The sequence below is a fragment of the Felis catus genome, chromosome B1 (assembly GCF_018350175.1).
Source record: "Felis catus isolate Fca126 chromosome B1, F.catus_Fca126_mat1.0, whole genome shotgun sequence".
NCBI lineage: Eukaryota > Metazoa > Chordata > Mammalia > Carnivora > Felidae > Felis > Felis catus.
In genome coordinates this window covers 147,200,782-147,222,154 of record NC_058371.1, presented here as the reverse complement: position 1 = coordinate 147,222,154, position 21,373 = coordinate 147,200,782, and the positions used below count along the sequence as shown (strand labels likewise).

The 21,373-nt window shown below is 37.2% G+C and overlaps 2 protein-coding genes across 9 annotated transcripts in view; one reads left to right on the top strand and one right to left on the bottom strand.

Moving 5' to 3' along the window:
* GC (GC vitamin D binding protein) overlaps positions 1 to 10,598 on the bottom strand; it is a 31,786-nt gene extending 21,188 nt beyond the window's left edge. The window contains exon 1 of the mRNA XM_006931069.5: positions 10,382 to 10,598. Coding sequence (XP_006931131.3) covers positions 10,382 to 10,439 — 58 coding nt within the window. The 5' untranslated portion in view covers positions 10,440 to 10,598. The remainder of the gene's footprint in view (positions 1 to 10,381) is intronic.
* The window catches only part of NPFFR2 (neuropeptide FF receptor 2), a 364,459-nt gene that overhangs the window by 25,481 nt on the left and 317,605 nt on the right, over positions 1 to 21,373 (top strand). The window lies entirely within an intron of this gene.

The following is a 21,373-nucleotide window of genomic DNA, read 5'->3' as shown; positions in this document are numbered from 1 at the left end:
CACATCTAGTACATTTTCTGAAATGTATTGACAAGTTTGCAAGGTCAGATATTGTCACCATTTCAAAGGGCTGAAAGCTTCCATTAATCATTAATGATATTCAATGAGACTGACCACTAGGGCATGGGGGAAAGAATCTAGGGGAGAGCTGCCATCCTATAATGAAGGATATAACATTAGGATGTCCACAGTTGTTTTATGTTGTTCCTAATGTAGGATGTCCAGGCTTTTATGTTGTTCCTAAGGTAGAGCTAAGAAAAACTGGTGGCAGATTTTAGTTCAATGTGTGAGAACTTTATTATAGCCATGACTGATAACTGAAATGATGAATACCTTTTTGAGGAGGTGAGTTTTTCCTGGAAATAATCAAATGGAATTTAAATAACCATATGTATTAAATTCCTAAATTTAGTACAAGATTATATCCTCATATCTATAAGATCACATACAAGGGATTACAAAAGAATTCCTTTTAGAAATATTAAGAATATTTCTAATAATATTAGAAATAATAATATTTTTAATATTTAGAAATATTAAATGGAATCTTCCCCCTGCCCCCCAGAACTTACCGTGTTTTGAACCACAAAAAATAACTCCAATAAGAACTTTTCTGTTTAATGCATAAGGGCTAATTTTGTTTAATGTTCCCTATAAAAATACAGAAGTCCATTTTTGTTGATATTGCTGAACACTCAATAACATGCAAAGTGAGAGCCTATATTCAAAGGGCATACCTCTGATGAACATTTAAAGAAATATTTTTTCTGGCCTTCCAGATTCAGATTTCTCACTTCATCCAAAAAAGTTTCACTCAGTGCATTATGGGAATGTGAGTACATGTGATATAAGCAGACACTACAGATTCGCCCGTTAAGTAGCTTTAATTAAATCAACTGGTGTTTGTACCGAAATGCATGAGAATCCACAGGTGTTAGGTACTAAGTGAAATAAAGATAAATATCATATGATTTCACTCATAGGAGGAATTTAAGAAACAAAACAGATGAGTATAAGGGAAGGAAAAATAAAAGGGAGGCAAACCATAAGAGACTCTTAAATACAGAGAACAAACTGAGGTTGCTGGAGGAGTGTTGGGTGGGGGATGGGCTAAATCAGTGATGGGCATTAAGGAGGACACTTGTTGGGATGAACACTGGGTGTTATATGCAAGTGATGAATCACTAAATTCTCGTGAAACCAATGCTACACTATATGTTAAGTAACTTGGATTTGAATAAAACTTAAAAATTAAAAAAAATTCAAAATAACGATGCAAAAAAAGGGAGGGAAATTAGATCAACTACATAAGATTTAAAATGGTTTTGGAACCATTTTTTCTAGAAATTCAACCTTGGGCTTGATAGAAGCAAGGGAGGCAGCTCAAAAGAGTCAACTGAGAAAGTTTAGAATTAAGGGTAAAAAGCTCTCAAATAACCTGTAGAGGAAGCTGTTGTACCATGTATCTTACAGATAGACTACTCAAAATATGTTTCTGATTAAAAAAAATTGTTCACTTATTTATCCAGAGAATACCTATATCTTATAAGCCTAAGCAGATGTTAATCATTTTCTAATGGTTGAAAAAACAAATACTGAAGTTAACTTGCAATATGATTATTACAAATTGATTCCTTACTCCAGGGAGTGCTGCTAAATGTTTTCATACCAGTTGAACCCACTTTGATTCATGTAATTAAATACTATCTAGATTGAATGATAAATGAGTTTGTTCTTGAATGTTCCATGTGGTTATAAAGAAGGCAATCTGGACTTTGATACAGCCCCAGTAAATATTGGCATAATCTCAGTGACTCTGGTGAAATCACTTTGACATCAAGTGACCCCTAAGCACTAAATGTTTACAAATTAATGGAATTTTTGCTTTTTGCAATAGCCTGTCCCATTTCTTTCTATATTGTGAAATATTCTGGTAAGTTGTGTCTAATTCTATCTAGACTTCTGAAAACTTGATTTATTTTCAGGAAATTGGTATTGCTTTATGTACCTCCTCTCTCTCAACAGAGCTAATAGTATTAATAAATGAAACAGATATGTTTTGAAGACCTACTCTGTACTAGGTGGTTGGATTCAGTAGTGAATATACAATGGAGAGCAAAATACTCCTTCTGCCCTCATGGAATTTTCAATCTAGTTGAAAATAGACCACAAGGTACTACTGTCCTGGTACAAACTTTACTAAAAAATGTATTTTGAATGCTTGAACTACTGCTACAGTATTTCTCTAAAACAAATTCGGTCCCCTATAAAAGCCATTTATATACCAGGAGCAATGGCTGTACCCTAAATAACATTGAATTGAATAAATGCTTATGTAGGATGCTAGAAACCATATTAATGTTGCTATTTTCCTTTTTTGTTTTGGAGAATCATAGGTTTTCAGAGCTCCATGGAGCATTATATATTGTTTTAATTTTATTCCTTTAGCATTTTCATTTCCATCATGCACTGACAGATTCATTGGTGTCAGAAAATGTCCATATATTTGGGGGGGGGAGGTGTGTGAGTGTGAACTTAGAAATATGATTTGTAGCATTTATTTTAAACTAAGCAGACTATATATTGATTTCAGAATAGTGATTTTACTTGAGAAATTGAGCCTTGCCGGACAGGTTTAGGAAGCTTCCCTAGTTATTGGAGATAAAACTACTGATTTATTGCTAGAATCCCTATTAATGAAGCAGTGGCGAATTAAAACTTGATTTCATTTTTACAGGCTTTTTTGGTTCTCATTTCTATTGCTTTTTTTAATCGTAAAACACTGATCTGGTCTTTCACATTGATAATGATTATAGGCCAGTGTGCAGTTTCTGGGTTTGAGTCCATAGAAAGAAATTCAATCCTTCTAATACTAAACCTAGAACTCTACATGACCTCTATAGATTAAACAATTTAGAGGAAATGAAATGTCCTTCTTAGGATGCCATCAGAAGAACAAATAAAGCTTCATTTTATATTTTGAAAATTAAACAGTAGGAGATACGGGGTCAGTGAGTCAGTTCTCTAGAAACGACAGTTGTGGTAGAGAGTGGCCTCATGGACTTCACTCATATTTAACGTCCATGGGTCTACTGTAGTGGTCTCACCAAAGTCTCAAAGGAGGGCATTCTTTCTACATCTCCTTGCACTGCCCCTTCCCTTTATAAGTTGGGCACCTTGTCATCTACAAATGCTTTTGCAGGGGTGAAGATCAGGGAGCAAGTTTCATATTCCCACTTTTGGGATACTTGAGGGCGATATGTTCTACATCTTGATGTGGAAATTTGGAATGCATTGTATAGCCTACAGGAATAAAAAGGTGCTATGCCAAAACTCAGAAGACCCCGATACTTAAGGAACTGAAGTCTGGTGGTAGAGATAAGCATGTCATACCAGTAGTGATCATTGCCCAAGAAGAGACTGAAACAAAGCATTATGAAACTTGAGAATGGAAGGGAGAGCTTTTAGAAAGCCTCAAGAAAGGAACTATTACCTGAAGTGAATCATGAATAATAGGCAGCATTTTAACAGGAGTAAATGAATTGGGAGAAGTATTTGTGTGGAGGGTACAACTTGAAGAGCTGTCTTAAGTTAGAAAATCATAAATCCTACTTGGAAAATGAATAGTCCAATAAGAGAACCGAAGTATGAGACTTAAACACAGACTTAATAGTCAAAGTTTTAATTTTAAGGTATGGGGTATCCATTGAAATCTATTCCTGTAGGGGAATTCAAGAAAGAGTAATCTTGGGCTTAAGTAATCAATAGTATCTTTTTCATAAGGTTCTTCTACATTAATCTATGTAAAAATGCTTAGCACCTCTCCTGCCTAATGTGTTAAATGCTCAGTGTTAAAAACTTTTTATAGCAAAATTCAACTTTTCATAGCAAAATCCAATTATGGTATATATTATCAGATATTCTCTACTCTGGTGATATAGATATTCTGTGATTTGTTCCAGTCCTCCTTGCAGGAGATAGGTTAAGTTACTTTCTGGTAAAAGGAATATGAAAGAGAAGATGAAAATAGAAACTCTAAGAAATCAGCGAAATGAGTCAACGTGCACCCCAGTCATCTCCTGGCCAGCTTTCACTGGATCTGACAAATAAAATGGTAGCTCATCAACCGTGAGATGCCTTGCCTCACTTCTCCTTTTCTCTGGGAAGTCTCAACTCGTCACAGGGCCCAGAAACCTGCTATATGAGACTTCTTTTGCTACTGTAACAAATTACCACAAATTTAGTGGTTTAATCAACACAAACTTACTGCCTTATAGTTCTGTTGGGTAGTCTGGCCAAGGTCTCCTTGGGCTAAAATCAAAGTGTCAATAGGACTATGTTCTTCCTGGAGGTTTAAGGAGATCATCTGTTTCCTTTTCTATTCTGGCTTCTAGAGGCAGTCAACATTTCTTGGGACCAGGCCGTCCTCTCCATCTTCAAAGCTAGAATTTTGCATCTTTTTTCCTTAGTCACCCCTTCCTCTGACTCTTCTGCTTTTCTTCTACCATAAGCACCTTGTGATTGCATTGACCCCACCGGGTAATCCAGCATTATTTTTCTATTTGAAGGTCAGCTGATTAGCAACCTTTTTTCCATCTGCAACCTTAATTCCCTTTTGTGATGTAACCTACCTATTTACTCACAGGTTCTGGACCTTAGGATCTAGACATTTTTAGAGGGCTCCATTCTGCCTACCATTTGCTCACTCCTCTTTCAGCCTGAAGTTGTACTTACCATTAGGTGGCTTTAAACAGACTAGAATTGGGGTGGATTTGTATTAGATAGCCTGATCCCTGAAATCCTACCAGCTGGCTGTACAAGCTCAAATTGATCATTTCATTAATCTCTCAGTAGTGATCCTGACTTTTTTGTAATTCATCTTTTGGACTCCAGTTACCAGATTGTCAGGTTGTGTATTGTATTCTAATATGAACCAAGTGGGGAAGAGATAAGAGGTAGGGATTTGGTCGGAAGCCATTACAATAACCATGCAAAGGGGAACAAGGGCCTGGACAAAGACCGTATATGGAAATGTAGATATGAGAGGTAGTGTTCACAGGGTTTGAGCTTAAATACACATAGGAGGTAAAAGAGAGGCAAAAGGGAATACGGAGGAGGTTCCTATAGTGGAATGCTCTGTATAAGGCTGATTTACTTCAGGGCTGAAATTGGTAGAATATGGACATGATTGAATATAGATAACAAAAATGAAAACAACAAAACTCAGGAAGTCTCTGCAGGATTGGACATCAAGCAATTCCAAGGTTATGGTACTGGGAAAACAGGGAAGTTAGAAGACAGAGCCAGTCCTATGGAGTATGGATGAACTAGAGTTTGGATCAGTTCTGGATGACCATAGTAGGCAGAGTGAATTTGACTTAATTCCCCCTAAACAGGTGCTAATGAACTATTTTTCTCTTTTGTCCTTAGGTTAGTGAGAGATTGTTCAGATATCTGTCCCATGAGAGGCAACAAAACCATGATTTCAAGCATTATCATTGTAAACCTAACTAATCTAGGTAAAATTCTGATTCTGCCACTTATTAGCTTATTTTCCTTGGATAATTTCTCTCACTTTCAAAGTGGGGATAATAGTACTGAGTTGATCAGGATGTTGTAAAGATGAAATTTATTCAAAAGATTTTGAACATGCTGACACATTATGAATATTGGCTATATTTAGTGCATAGACTCTAATGTTTCACATTGGATACTTTATAAATCTTATAATTTTACAGAGTTTACTACTTCCAGGATATCTATTATATGTCCTAGTTGACGTTTAATTTTCCTTAAATAATCAAAACTACCTAACAATCCTAACTTTCTGATTTTACACAAAAAATCTGTTGAACACATATTACATGTCAAGTAGTCTTCTAAAACTTGGAATTAAGCAAGGAACAAAAATAAACTCCTTGATTTCCTAGAGGTTGGGTTCTACATTTTACATTTATTATAATACACAGCTGGTGATCAGATAAGGTAAGGAGTACTAAAAAGAAATCAAGGTAAAGGGATAAGGAAAAATGGAATAGTCAGTGCTATTTGAGATAGGTTGGTCAGGGAAGCCTTTTATGTACATGAACTTGGAGCAGACACTTGAAAGGAGGTGAGGAAGGGAGCCATGTGGATATCAGGTGGATCAGTGTTCTAAGAGGAGTGGGGGAGCTAGCACAAGCTCCTTAGGTGCAGAGCACATAGTGTGTGGGATAGTGTGGATGTCAGTGTGAGTTTAGCAGAGGAACTGGAAGGGGTGGGGGACAGAGCAGGGTAGTGGTGGGCAGAAAAAAACAGGTTAAGTGGCCATAGACACCCAGGGAGAAGAGTAATAGATGCCTATTAAGGATTGTTCATCTCTTGGGGCACCTGAGTGGCTCAATTGGCTGAGCGTCCAAATTTGGCCAAGGTCATGATCTCATGGTTAGGTTTGTGAGTTCAAGCCTCTCATTGGGCTCGCTGGTGCCCTCTCAGAGACCACTTTGGATCCTCTGCCACCATCCCCCTCTGCCATCCGGTGTCCCCACCTCGCTCATGCTTTCTCTCTCAAAAATGAATAAACATTAAAAAAAATTCTTCATCTCTTCCTCCTAGATTAACCTCATGTCTGCTTAAAGCATACATACTTCTCCCTATACTAGCCATGTGGTGAGTGTGTACCTGGCTTTGTACCTAACAACAGTGGAGTGTAACTTTGCTATTAATTTCCAGGGAAGTTAACAGTGCCTTTGTGATAAAGTTAGCTACTTCTCTGACTTCAGCTCCTCCTCCTTTTCCCTCAAAAAGAGCTAAGCCTCTTTTGTGCTTTTTCTCTGGCTGCTTTGTGAACTTGATTCAGGCCATACTTGTTCCTAAGACTTTTATACCTCTGTTCCTTCACCTTGAAACACACTTCTAGATCTTTTCATGGCTGTCTCCTTTTCATCATGTAGACCTCCTATCCTGGGTCACCCCCTCAATAACCATTTATGTAGGTTTTGCAGAGAGGATACAAAGACCTACCTGAGAAAACAGAAGATCTCTATGTATCCTAAATTACTTCTCTGACATTCTATGCAGCGATGCTCCTGAATCAAGCTTAGAGCAACTTATTTTTAATATGGCTGCTGATGAAGGCTGAGCTTGTGGAAAAGAGAAATGGTGATTCAGTGGTGATTTGGGAGATTGGGATAACCCACATTGTCTAGGGGTGTTCTGACAGGCAAGCAGGAGAAGGATAAATGCAGCTCCCCCACAACTCAAAGAACTTACTTTCTTCTTGCTATTTGATACCCCATCTAGTAACAGTACATATGTTGAGAATGAGATGCTTCAAGCAAAAAGGAAAATGTTTGTAATAATAGAGCCCGCTCTTGCCAACAGCTCCTATAAAATGCAGAGGCTTATTTCCCGTAGCATTATTTCCTTAGTAATTGTGTAGCTGTCTCAGCCTTCCTGCTGCTTTCTTGGGGAGAGGGAGAGATAGAGTTTAGATTTCAGTCCTGAGGAAAGAAACTTGAGTGGAGAGGTGATTGGCATACACAGACTTCTTGCCTCTCATGGGGTAGCTAATGTGGAGGTATTTTTATGACTCCATCCGGATTTGGCACACTTGGTAAGCCCTTTTCTCCCAAGATGTACCCAAGGGCTTGTGCACTAAATCTCCAGGGCCATTTGATAGGACAGGATTTGCCTGACTGGAGCCGCTATTCATGTTGAGCTGCAGCAGTATCCATCTTAAACCTGAGGTTTCCCAAAGAATACTACCATGGTGTCTGGACACTTCAGGAAAGAGCCCGTGTGTTTGGGAAACTGGTTGAAGCAAGGTTTCTTTCTTGTATGACTTCTTGGAACGTTTAGGGTAACAAAGACATGGATTGTAAACCAACCAAGAAAGACTAATGTATGGCTTATTTCTTATATGTGTTTGGCCATAAAACTTTTCCTAACATGAGTCTTGAATGAAATATACTTTGGAAAAAGGTCTTCTAGATACATGTTGTGGATTGTTGATCAGCTCTCTAGAACTATAATAGAACTGAAACACATACCTATTGTCTACTATCCAAGCCTCCTCTCAACTCCATTTATTTTATATGCATACATATATATATGTGTGTATATATATACATATATATATGTATACATACATACATACATATATATATAATATAGTAACTTTCTGCTAGAAGAGAGCCTACCTAGCTCCCAGGTAAATCATTGACTTGGTCATTTGGGTCATGCTCAGGACTGGTGGGTCAGGAGTACTATTTCCAAATATTGGACATTTATTACTTATAAATGTATTTTATGTCTTGGGGGTTATCATCTGACCTTTGGAATCTAAGTAATCTGCAGTTCATTGTTAAGCTTTCTTTAAGGTCTGAACTTAATTGAAGTTCTCAGGATCCATTTCATTAGAGCCTGAGAGAGTGCTGAATGTTAAAATACAGGTTGCAGAATACTGTTTTCCAGAGGACATTTGTGATCCTTTGGGAAGCCAATATGCACCTACAGAGTCAGCAGTCCAAAATGATGACCCCTGCCCTATGCTGGGCATCCACATACAATCCCAGGACCTAGCCATTACTAGATCTTCCGTGTTTTGAAGATCTTGATGTGGACATATTTCAATAGGATTTCTCAGGTTCATATATGCCCCAGGGAAACCATAGGCAAAGGAGTAAGCTTTCAGGGTTTCCTGGGACGTGGCCTATTTAGGGCTCTTGTAAAGGACACAATTTATACCCCATGAGATCTCAGACTTTGTAGTCGAGCATAGGATCTGTAGCTTACTTAAAAATCTATAAATGAGGTGTGCCTGGGTGGCTCAGTTGGTTAAGCATCCGACTTCAGCTCAGGTCATGATCCCATGGCTTCTAGGTTCAAGTCCCACGTGGGGCTCTATGCTGACAGCTCAGATCCTGGAGCCTGTTTCAGATTCTGTGTTTCCCTCTCTCTCTTTGCTCCTATCCCACTCTCAAAAATAAACATCAAAAAAAATTTATATATATATATATATATATATATATATATATATATATGAAGAACTTAAAATGTAAAATAACTTGGATAAAAGATCAAGGAAAAGTGAATGTACAGAGAAGAGGAATAAAGTTGTTCATGTCACAGTAACTGGTAATTTCTGGGTTATACATCTTATTCTATTGGTTAGATATGTTGTTAATATGAATACTACCACATGACTTGAGTGAGGCTGCTCACGGATAGCACTAAATGTAAGTTTCACTTCTCCAAGATGAATGCAGATTTCCTTAGAAGCACTAAAGAATCAGCCAGAGAGGGAAATTGGAAAGGATTATGAATTTGAAGCTTGGAAACTTTTCATGAAGTCGCATGCTTCTATTTCAGCTATCATTTAAAAACATTTTTAAACATTGCTCAAAGACGAGATGCCATTTGGAGAAGATTTAAAAAAATTTTTAATGTTTATTTTGAGAGTGAGCCAGCAATTGGGGGAGGGGCAGAGAGAGAGAGAGAGTGGGAGAGGGAGAATCTCTGTGCAGAGCCCAATGCAGGCCTGGATCTCACAAATCATGAATCATGACCCTTGCCTATACCAAGAGTCAGACGTTTAACTGACTGAGCCATCTAGGTGCCCCTCCCATTTATTTTTTTTTCTTTTCTTTTTTTTTCCTTTTTTTCTTTTTTTTAATTTTTTTTTTTCAACGTTTATTTATTTTTGGGACAGAGAGAGACAGGGCATGAACGGGGGAGGGGCAGAGAGAGAGGGAGACACAGAATCGGAAACAGGCTCCAGGCTCTGAGCTGTCAGCACAGAGCCTGATGCGGGGCTTGAACTCACGGACCGCGAGATCATGACCTGGCTGAAGTCGGATGCTTAACCGACTGCGCCACCCAGGCACCCCTCCTGTGGATGTTTTAGAAACTATAATGCACTTTCAAATATTAAACATACACAGAATTCCTTAAAGAGGATCTAGGATCTTTGCTGACTTCATGCATCATTGATAGAATGTATTATGCTCTCAAAGACCATAAATCTTTGAAGTCTAGGGGGAAAAGTGCTCATTGATTGACCACAGCTTCCATTTGCATTATCTTCTAACAACTGAATTTCTAATTTCAAGCGATTCTCTCCAAATCTTGGCTCTCAAAAAAATCAAAGAAGGACAATTATCTTTTAAATTTTCTTTTCTGAGATTCTTGATTTCTTGTCTATTCCAATTAAATGCTATATGCCACGTTTGAGCTCACATTAGTGTCTTTTTGATTCTATCCTTTCTCAACATGTTTACCAAGTCTCTGTTCTTGTATACCAACTCTCTGTTCTCTAATTTTTGTATAACTTTTCAAAAGGGTAATGGAAAATCAGACTACTAAGAGTTTTTATAAATGATCACACCAATGGAAGTCTTACCTCTTTCTAGAGCATGCACAAATGCTACAGCAAGCAGAAGAACCAGGATTCTCTTCATTTTTCTGCTGGTGAGTTCTGCAGCACCCCGTCTCCTGTACGTCACCCAGTAAAAGTGACAGCCCAAAGTAACCAATTCCCTTTTACTAAGATTCCTGACTATGAACCAATCAATTATTAATCTCTACACAGAAGCAAGGGCAGTCATCCTTGGACCATAAGAGATAAAATAATATCAATCAAGACAAATAGACACCCTGGGGGAAAATGTGGAAGATTTTTAATCATTAACTTTGTCAAACTGCAAGAGTCAGGGTATATATAGAATTTTTTCCCCCACTGCTGCTTTTTACTAAAATGTGCTTAATGTATTAATGGGCACGTTTCCCACCTGCCCTGTGAGTTAAGCACCTTGGGACTGTCTCTACCCTTCTCATGTATAGATGGAAACTTGGAGGTTTCTCTCTATTGGTCTGCCTTTCTTTAAATGTACTACAAGTAAGGATTATCTTTAAAATATCACAGACTAGTTGTTTTTAAGTCCTAAGGGGGCAGGGAGAGAATGAGAAGCCAACTTATCACCCATTCCATAATTTTAATGTTTTAAAATTTTATTGAATATGGTGGGATAGTACTTCATGTCCTATATTACACTTTTTAAAGCACTGACCTACATATTAAAAATAACCCTTGAAGGGCAAATAACTAGGGATGATGGAGGTGGTGGTGGTAAATGCCCCAAATCACAAAAGTTAGTGGCAAATGTTGGACTCCCTGGAGCTCATTTAAAGTTCTTTCTACAAACACTCTACAATTAATATGTTTGGGAATAGTATAACTTGAGAGTTCATAGTGGCCTTGTAGAATGCAGAAAAGGGAACCAAGCCCCAGATAGGTTTTGTAAATTACCCAGAAAGGCATAGTTATCATTTATCCCATCATTGGAATCAGGTCAGTCTCTGGGTCTTGGAGTAGCCCTCTTTTCAGGAAACTGAGTCAGGTAAGGGTTGGGTACATAAGCTATGAAATCAAATCCTCCCTCAGCTCCTATTGGCCCTATAGCTTTGGGAAGTTTTGTTTAAGCCTGATTTTTTTTCTCCTATGCAAAGTAGTGATAACTCTTAGTACCTTTGTCACAAAATTGTTGTGAGCTTAATGAAGATAATCCATGTACAGAGTTTACCATGACATCAAACCCATGATAACATTAATGTTCTCTATTACTGTTGTTTACATTAGCTATTATTCTTATTTTAGCTGTTGTCCAATTTCTTTGCTGGCAGAGCTCTCCAAACTGAGAAGATCACTGGAACTCAGCAGAATATTTTAAAGCCAACACTGTATCTTGGCTTTAGGACCATCACAGACAAGTAATTTAGAATTTCAGTAATGATTTAGTAGCAAAGGATTAATTACATGGGCAGATTCCTTCCAAATCTTAGTAAACTGCACTAAACAGTTACATTTTTAGTATGATCCACCATCTATATTGAAAATAGTAGGGTTTTAGGTTCAGAAAATGGAGTCCTGTTAGTTGGAAAAAGATCTCTGCTTTGATCTTGTTTAGTTACTGCTGTAAGGCCAATGGACATCTATGTGGTAAAGGAGATTAAAAGATACTACAAACCTTGCTAGAGACCATATGGGAAGATAGTCTTGCACTTCAAGAACCAACTCTATACTGTTGAAAGATGAATTTTCTGCCACCTCAAAATCTTCTAAACTTTTCCTTTGGCTAAACTACTGGTTTATTTTGTAAGTTAATTAAAAAATGTTTTAGTCTTACTGTGAATTATTTGGAAATCCACTCTAAATTAGGGCCAAAGAGTTTAAAAATAACTGAGAAGCCCAGACTTGAGAATAACTGATAAGTTCCATTAAGATAACACAACATACGTTCTTAGTTTACTTAACAGTATTTCAGTCCTCTTTTGATTCATTCAAAGATAAACTATATTGTTTCCTATTAAATTTGCCACAGAGTTTAAGATCAGCCTGTTCTTTCACTTAAAAAATAACTTTATCTCTGCTTTTGCAATAACCTCTATCACTTCTGTTTAATGACAAACTACATGTAACAAGAATTGCAACATCTCATTTAGGAGTCCTCTTGAGTAATCTCTACACAAGCTGCCAAAAGCATTCTCTTGGTTGAGTTTCTTTTTCTAACTGAAAATTAGCTCTCACCTGCTAATAGCTAAATATATGAGCCTTTGCTCAGTATTATTTGTGTATCACTCTTTAATCTTTCAAGTGTTCATTGCTTATAACTATTCTAAAACTGGGAAGAAATAATCATAATTGGCTTAAATGAGAAGTCTCATGTCGCAATGACTACTAGTAAGTCAGATGGGGACAAAAGGTGAAAACAGCCAACTGAAATCTACTGTGTTATAGTAGCAGTTGTGGCCACTTAAATTTATTATTGAAATATATTTTTAAACAGATTTATGAAATATTTAAGTAGAATTTTACAGTAGTTGTCTTGCCTATAAAGAATTGGTTGGGGCACTTGACTGGCTCAGCTGGTAAAGCATGTGACTTTTGATTTCAGGGTCATAAGTTTGAACCCTACATTGGGTATAGAAACTACTTAAAATCTTAAACACTACTTCTTTTTTTTTATCTTGTCACTGGAATTAGAAGGAATGTAAGTTTTTCACCAAAAAAAAAAAAAAAATAGTTCTAGGCAAAATTGTGAGACAAAGCTCATCTTTGCTTCTTTACCTATTATTCTCTTTTACTAACTCTTAGACCATATACTCTTTACCAGAGCAGTATCTTGAACATTTTTATGATCCTACAGCTGTTTAGAAACTGTCCCATTATAGTATGATAGTACAAATGACCTTCTTCAGAATGATTTCATTTCCCAGAGTGTTCTTTTCATTTAGATCCTCTTTAATAGTATAAAGTGCATTATCAGTATCTTGCCCTGATGAATGACCTGATGAGATGGATGTTAGTAGCACAAAGTATGTATTATCCTTAAAGTTGATGTGCAGAGTAGTAATTGAACACAACCTAGATTGCAGGGTATTTTTTTTATTAAGCTCTTTAATTTCAGTATAAATACAGTATTATAGTAGTTTCAGGTGTTCAATATAGTGATCCAACAATTCAATATATCACCCAGTGCCCATCACCAGAAGTGTACTCCTTAATCTTCATCACCTATTTTACCCATCCCTCCACCCACCTCCCTTCTGGTAACCATCAACTTGTTCCCTGTAGTTAAGAGTCTGTTTCTTGGCTTGTCTCTTTTCCCCCCCTTTGTTCATTTGTTTTTCAACTTCCACGTATGAGTGAAATCATATGGTATTTGTATTTCTCTAACTTATTTTGCTTATCATGATATTCTCTACCTCCAACCATATTGTAGGAAATGGCATGATTTCATTTTTTTTCATGTCTGAGTAATATCCTTTTGTGTACATGTACTATATCTTCTTTACCTGTTTATCTATTGATGAATATCTGGGCTGCTTCCATAATTTATCTGTTGTAAATAATGCTGCTATAAACATAGGAATACATGTATTCCTTTGAATTCGTGTTTTGGTATTTTGGGGGACAAGTATCTAGTAGTACGATTACTGGATTATAGGGTAGTTCTGTTTTTAACTTTTTGAGGAACCTCCGTACTGTTCTCCAGAGTGGCTATACAAGTTTGCATTCCTACCAACAGTGCAAGAGGGTTCCCCTTTGTCTACAACCTTGCCAAAACCTTGTGGTTTCTTGTATTTTTTACTTTAGCCATTCCAACAGGTGTGAGGTGACATCTCATGGTACTTTTGATTTGCCTTTCCCTGATGACGAGTGATGTTGAGCATCTTTCCATGCATCTATTGGCCATCTGTATGTTGTCTTTGGAGAAATGTCTGTTCATGTCTTCTGCCCATTTTTTAATTGAGTTTTGTAGGTTTTTTGTATACTAACCCTTTTTCAGATAGGTCATTTGCAAATATTTTCTCCCATTCAGCAGGTTGCCTTTTAGTTTTGTTGAATCTTTTGTGCAAAAGCTTTTTGTTTTGATGTACTCCCAATAGTTTATTTTTGCTTTGATTCCCTTGTCTCAGGAGACCTATCTAAAACCCTTTGCTCTGGCTGATGTCAGAGACCATTCTTTCTGTGCTCTCTTCTAGGATTTTTATGGTTTCAGGTCTTACATTTAGGTCTTTGTTCCTTTTTGAGTTTATTTTTGTGTGTGGTATAAGAAAGTGGTCCAGTTTCATTCTTTTGCATGTAGCTGACCAGTTTTCCCAATATCATTTGTTGAAGACACTGCTTGTTTTCATTTTTCTTCCCCCCATTGGATGTCCTTTCCTGTTTTGTCAAAGATTAATTGACTAAGTAATTGTGGACTTAGTTCTGGGTTTTCTACTCTTTCTACTTTGATCTATGTGCCTATGTATGTGTCAGCACCATACTGTGTTGATCACTGCAGCTTTGTAATGTAACTTGAAGTCTGGAATTGACACTACCAGCTTGGCTTTTCTTTGTAAAAGTTACTTTAGCTGTTTGGGTTCCATACAAACTTGAGCATTTTTCTAGCTCTGTGAAAAATGCTGCTGGTATTTTGATAGGGATTACAAAACTGTATAGTATTCTGGGGTAGTATACACAGTATACAGTATCTGGGGTAGTATAAACAGTATACACAGTTTGACAATTTTTTTCTTCCAATCCATGAGTATGGATTGTCTCCATTTCCTTGTGTCCTCTTCAATTTCTTTCATCAGTATATTATAGTTTTCAGAGTATAGATCTTTCACCTCTTTGGTTAGGTTTATTCCTAGGTACCTTAATATTTTCAGTGTAATTGTAAGTGGGATTGATTTTTTTTTTTTTTTTGAGAGCGCCGTAAGTGGGGATGGTGGGGAGCAGTAGAGAAAGAGAATCTTTAGCAGGCTCCAAAGTCAGTGCAGACCCTGACATGAGGCTCAATCCCACAACCCTGTAATCATGACTTGAGCTGAATTTAAGAGTCTGACACTTAACCAAGTGAGTCACCCTAGTACCCCTGGGATTGTTTTCTTAATTTCTATCTCTGCTGCTTCACTATTGGTGTATAGGAATGCAACATACTTCTGTACATTGATTTTGTATCTTGCGATTTTACTAAATTTATCATTTCTAGTAGGTGTGTGTGTGTGTGTGTGTGTGTGTGTATGTGGATTATTCTGGATTTTCTATATATAGTATGATGTCCTCTACAAATAGAGTTTAACTTCCTCCTTGCCAATTTGGATGCCTTTTCTTTTTGTTGTCTGATTGCTGTGGCTAGGACTTCCAGTACTATGTTGAATAAAAGTTGTAAGAGTGGTGATCCTGGTCTTGTTTCTAACCTTACGGGGAAAGCCCTGTTTTTCATACAGGGTAGTCTTCATAGCCAAACAATTTTCCTGTTCTTGACTCCCATGAGAAATTCCAATGTCCAATCTCCCTTTTTATTTAAGTTGACTCAAGCTGCAGTTCCGGTCATCTGCAATTCAAGGCTCTCTAACCTATCTTTAGATCAATCCTCCCTCTGTTGCTATTATTTATCTAAAAAGCAAATGAGACCATATTATTGCCTAATTATAACCCTTTCATTGAATGCCTCTGTTTAAAGTTCATGACTACATTCTATGCACCTCTGTAAGATACTCTTTGCCTTGCTTATTAAAATTTAGTACAGCTGAACTGCTTGTGGTTTACTGAGCACATTGCATTGCTGGGTCTCCAAAGGTCTTTGTTCCCTTTGTTTTCATTGGAAGAGCCCTTACTTTCCTTTGTGTCTGCTCTTGAAACTTTCAATTTTTTATTTAACATATATTTCACACCACTTTTTGCAAGGTATCATGAAAACTTGTTGGTATTACCATTACCTGCAGACCTCCATAGTCCTCATGGATCTTCTAATCTAGTTAGGAAGGCAGATAGTGTAAACAGAATTGCAAAGTGCTGAGTGGTAAGTATGTGGAGAATGCAGAGGAGATGAGAGTAGATGCAGAGAGGCTGGTTTGAATGCTGCTTCAGGAGTCCAGACCAGGGTTGACAGTAGCTTGGCCTGTGGTTCTGGCAATGGGATGAGGAGACTGTTTAGGAGAGAGAATCAGTGGTGACTGACCAATGTTGAAAGGGAGAAAAAGTCAGGGGTGAGCCCCCAGGTTTCTGGTTTAAGCAAGTTGGTGATTATTAATGCCATTTTCTGTTATAGAACATACTAAAGGAGAGAGTTTGGGGAAGATGTGTTAGGAGGAATGCTGAGTAGGCACATGGATATACTATTCTGGAGTGCAGAAGAGACCTGAATTTCCAGGCTGCACTGAGTCTTTCTGCACTGTGCTCTCTTTACCCACAGTGTTCTTACTCTAGCTGAGATTTGTTCATCTAAGTGTTCCCAACAGCTAGTACAAAAACTCAATGTTATAAATCCTCAATAATAATCAGTTTAATGGAGGAATTTAAATATCTGGTGAGTTTGTCAACCCTGTGTTTAAAATTAAAGAATATGATAAAAGTCTATAATTTGTTTTTACTCATTGAAATTCAGGTAAAATGTGAATGAGTAAATTCATTTTAAATTTTACTTGCACTTTCATGTGAATCTGCAAATGACTCCTCTGTATTTTAAACAAGAGGCTTATATAAATATATTCAACAGAGTACAAGGAGTTAGAAAATCTCACAAATATATATGGGCTTATTAAGCAAGATGGCTTCATTTATTTTAAAAGGAAAATTTGGAAATTAGAGATAAATTCTACCATGGTTTTACTAAGGCTACAAGTAGTCTAAGACGTCTTCTATGATAAGTTGGCAAATAATAACTTTCCCAAGAATATGTTCATGAAATATCACTGACGAGAACACCAGATGTTTAAGAGAAATGCTTATTCAGACTAGAAGCAAAAAAAAAAAGGTCTTCTGCTTGAAAGAGTAAAGAAAAAGGAATTAAAAGTCTCAGGAACAAGTTTCATAGGAGATTGCCTCAACCTTAGACAAGGAGCTACAACTGTGTGACTCTGTTGCTCAATGGAATGAGGATTTCTGTCGTCACCACTGCTACAGTGATAGTCCTAACTAGTGAAGTGCCAGCTAAGAATTCCTAAGAAAAAATGATGTCTAGGTTCAGTTAATAAAGAAGAAACCACTTTACAGTGACTTCCTGCTCAACTATTTTCCAATAGTGGAGCCAAGTAATTTGTGAAAACAGGCTTAATTACTAAAACTGTGCAATTACTTTCTGGAGAACTTTGCAATGGTAGTGTAGAAGAGGCAGGGGTTGATAATGAGAAAATGAGACCAGGAGGAGAAAAATAAGATGAAAGAAAATGAGAAAATTAGCCCATTTATAATCAAATGGCCATTGTGAACAGTACAGATTGATGTGCCCAAAATGTACATATTTCTTTTCCACATTTTTAAATGCTTTCTAAGAACAGAATTGAGTTCTCAAAAATAGAATAGGTGTTAATATTCACAGCCTGTGTTAACCTTCACTAAAAGCTTCTAATGTTGTCTTCCAGGCATTCTCTAATAAGCAGCACTCTAAAAAGGAAAGGCTGACAATTTGAATAAATTAAGGTGATATTTAAATTAGATGACATGGGTTTAACATTTCCAGGATCATATTGTAACAATTAAAAATGTTAGATAACCTAATAGATTATACTTGGGGAAAATACATTATCTTGGTTTTCATTAATTTCTCTTTAGTGGGGGCTAGAATGTCAAGAAATAGGAAATTTTGAGAAAGTATAATAGGCAGTATATAGGGATATCTCTGAGATGTTGTAGGTTTGGTTCCAGACCACCTCAATAAAGTCAATCTCACAATAAAACAAATGAAATGATTTTCCCTCTGCATATAAAAGTAATGTCTACATTATACTGTAGTCTATTAAGTGTATAATAGCATTATGTCTAAGAATTTACCTTAAGTAAAAAATACTTTGTTGCTGGGGTGCCTGGGTAGCTCAGTTGATTAAGCATCTGACTTCAGCTCAGGCCATGATCTTGCAGTTTGTGAGTTTGAGGCCTGTGTGGGGCTCTGTGCTGACAGCTCAGAGCCAGGAGTCTGCTTCAGATTCTCTCTCTCTCTCTCTCTCTCTCTCTCTCTCTCTCTCTCTCTGCCTCTCCTCAGCTTGCACTCTGTCTCTCTCTCTCTCTCTCTCTCTCCAAAATAAACATTAAAAAAATTTTAAAAATACCTTATTGCTAAAAAAAAAAAATGCTAACCACCATCTGAACTTTTAGCAGGTTATAATCACTGATTGTAGACCACTATCACAAATATAATAATGAAAAGTTTGAAACTGGTAATTATGAGAATTAACAAAACATGACACAGAAGCACAAAGTAAGCAAATACTGTTTGAAAAATGGTGCTGACATAATTGCTGTAGGGTTGCCACAAACCTTAAATTTGTGTTTACAAAAACTTATCTGTGAAACACAATAAAGCAAAGCTCAATAAGACAAGATATGCTTATAATACCCCTTTTTCTACCTACCCCCCCCCCCAGATGCTCACATCCTAATGCCTGGAACCTGTGAATAGGTTATGCCAGGGTGGTAAGGGGAGTATTAAGGTTGTTAATCAGATTACAATAAAATATGTTGATTTTTCTGGATTATCTGGATGGGCCCAATGTAATCACAAGAGTCCCTTAAACAGAATAAAAAAGGTTAGAAAAGGTTAGGAAGAGATGTGAGGGTGAGAACTGGAATGATGTGATTGTTGGCTTTCAAAATGGAAAAGATAGATGAACCCCAAAATGCAGGCAGCCTCTAGAAATTGGAAAGGGGGCAAGAAAACAGAGGGGTGTTATGTTACAATCTCCAGTTCTAATTGAGAATTTTTCCATTTTCTTTATTTCTGTACTTGTTTAGCTTCTTAAAATTTGAAAATGCTTTGTATGCATACAGACTTATAATTTTTACTTCTGATAAATTAGTCCTTTCTCAGTATGTCCTTTTTTTCTGTAATACTTTGTCTTGAAGTCTCTTTTGCCTAATACTAATACAGCCATGACAGGTTTCTTACACTTAATGTTTACATGGTTTAACTTCCATCATATTTTTTACTTTCAGCCTATTTGTGTCTTTGTATTTAAAGTGAATCTCTTGAAAAGGGCATTTAATTAACCTTTTTTTTTTTAAATTTTTTTTCAACGTTTATTTATTTTTGAGACAGAGAGAGACAGAGCATGAACGGGGGAGGGGCAGAGAGAGAGGGAGGCACAGAATCGGAAACAGGCTCCAGGCTCTGAGCCATCAGCCCAGAGCCCGACGCGGGGCTCGAACTCACGGACCGCGAGATCGTGACCTGGCTGAAGTCGGACGCCCAACCGACTGCGCCACCCAGGCGCCCCAATTAACCTCTCTTTTAGACATCATCTCTTCAATTGAAGGGTTTAGTTCATTGATGTCGTCATTGATATGATTGAGTTTGAGTCTACCATCTTATGTGCTTTTTCCATTTTTCTCTTTGGCATTTTTTTAAAAGTTTATTTTTTGAGAGAGAGAGAGAGTACATGCACGAGCAGGGGAGGGGCAGAGAGAGAGGAGAGTGAGAATCACAAGCAGGCTCCATGCTCTCAGCTCAGAGCCTCATGTGGGATCATGACCGGAGCCAAGGTCAAGAGTCAGATGATTAACCAACTGTGCCACCCAGGTGCCCCTCTCTTTGGTATATTTTGTTGGTTTGTTCTTGCCTCTCTTCTTTGTCAATTGAATATTTTTATTTTTCAGCTTCTTAACTATTTCCTTAATGGTTTCTCTAGGACTAACATTATCTTTAATATATCAAAGTTCATTGGTTTTACATCCAACACTTCACACTTTCTAGGTCACACTTCCCATTTAACATGAGAGTTCATATTTCACTTTCCCACTTCTCATTTCATGTTTTCACTTCCCACTTCATACATTTAAAAATGTTACACAGTAGAATACCCTTTACCCATACCAACCTTTGTGCTATTTTTGTCATACTCTTTATTCATGTTTTGTAAACTTTCCTTTCAAAATTATTCTTGCCTTAGTTAGCACTTTACACATGTTATCTCATTAACTTCTTCTAAGTACTCAATGGTAGTTCTTTTCATTGCTATCCTATATTAGTACTCTGTTTTTGGTTTTCACTAGTTTTTGTGCACAGGGTGGTTCTTGTTATACCTGAATAAGGTTTCATTGAGCTTCTTGTATCTTTAAGTCAATGTTTTTTCATCAAATTTGTGAAACTTGAGGAGGAGTTAAGATGGCAGGAAAGTAGGGGGACCCTGGGCTTTCCTTGTCTCTCAAACACAGCTGTATTGACATCAGATCACTTGGAACACCCAGGAAATTGATCTTAGGATTGGCAGAAGGATCTCTCCTATTGAAAGGAGGCAGCATAGCAGGTGTGAAGCTTATTGTAACAGATCAAAGCACACCTGGTTAAAGGTCCAAACACTCTCCACTGCAAGCAAGGAGGAGCTCTTTAGAGGGCTGACTAGTGAAACGAGCAGTCAAAATGAAGAAGCAGAGTGCACGCAGCATATACCTGAAGCACTTCCTGAAGTGCCAGGTCCTGGACAGTGTGTGACCCCTTTTTAATACAGAATTATTCTCAGGTACAGGAAACCTAGCTTTCAAACCACTCAAAAGACAGAAACTTGGCCAAAATGACAGGGGAATTCTCCCCAAAAGAAAGGCCAAGGAGAAATCACAGCTAGGGACTTGCTCAAAGCAGATAGAAGCAATAGATCTGAACAAGAATTTAGAACAAGGGTCATAAGACCACTAGCTGGGCTTGAAAAAAGCATAGAAGATACCAGAGAAACCCTTGTTACAGAGATCAAAGACTAAAAAGTAGTCGGGTTGAAATAAAATGCAAAAATGTTGGGTTGGGATGCAAAAATGACTGGATACAGTGACCATGAGGATTGAAAAAGCAGAGGAGAAAAATAAGTGATATAGAAGATAAAACTAAGGAAAATAATGAAGCTGAAAAGAAGAGGGAAA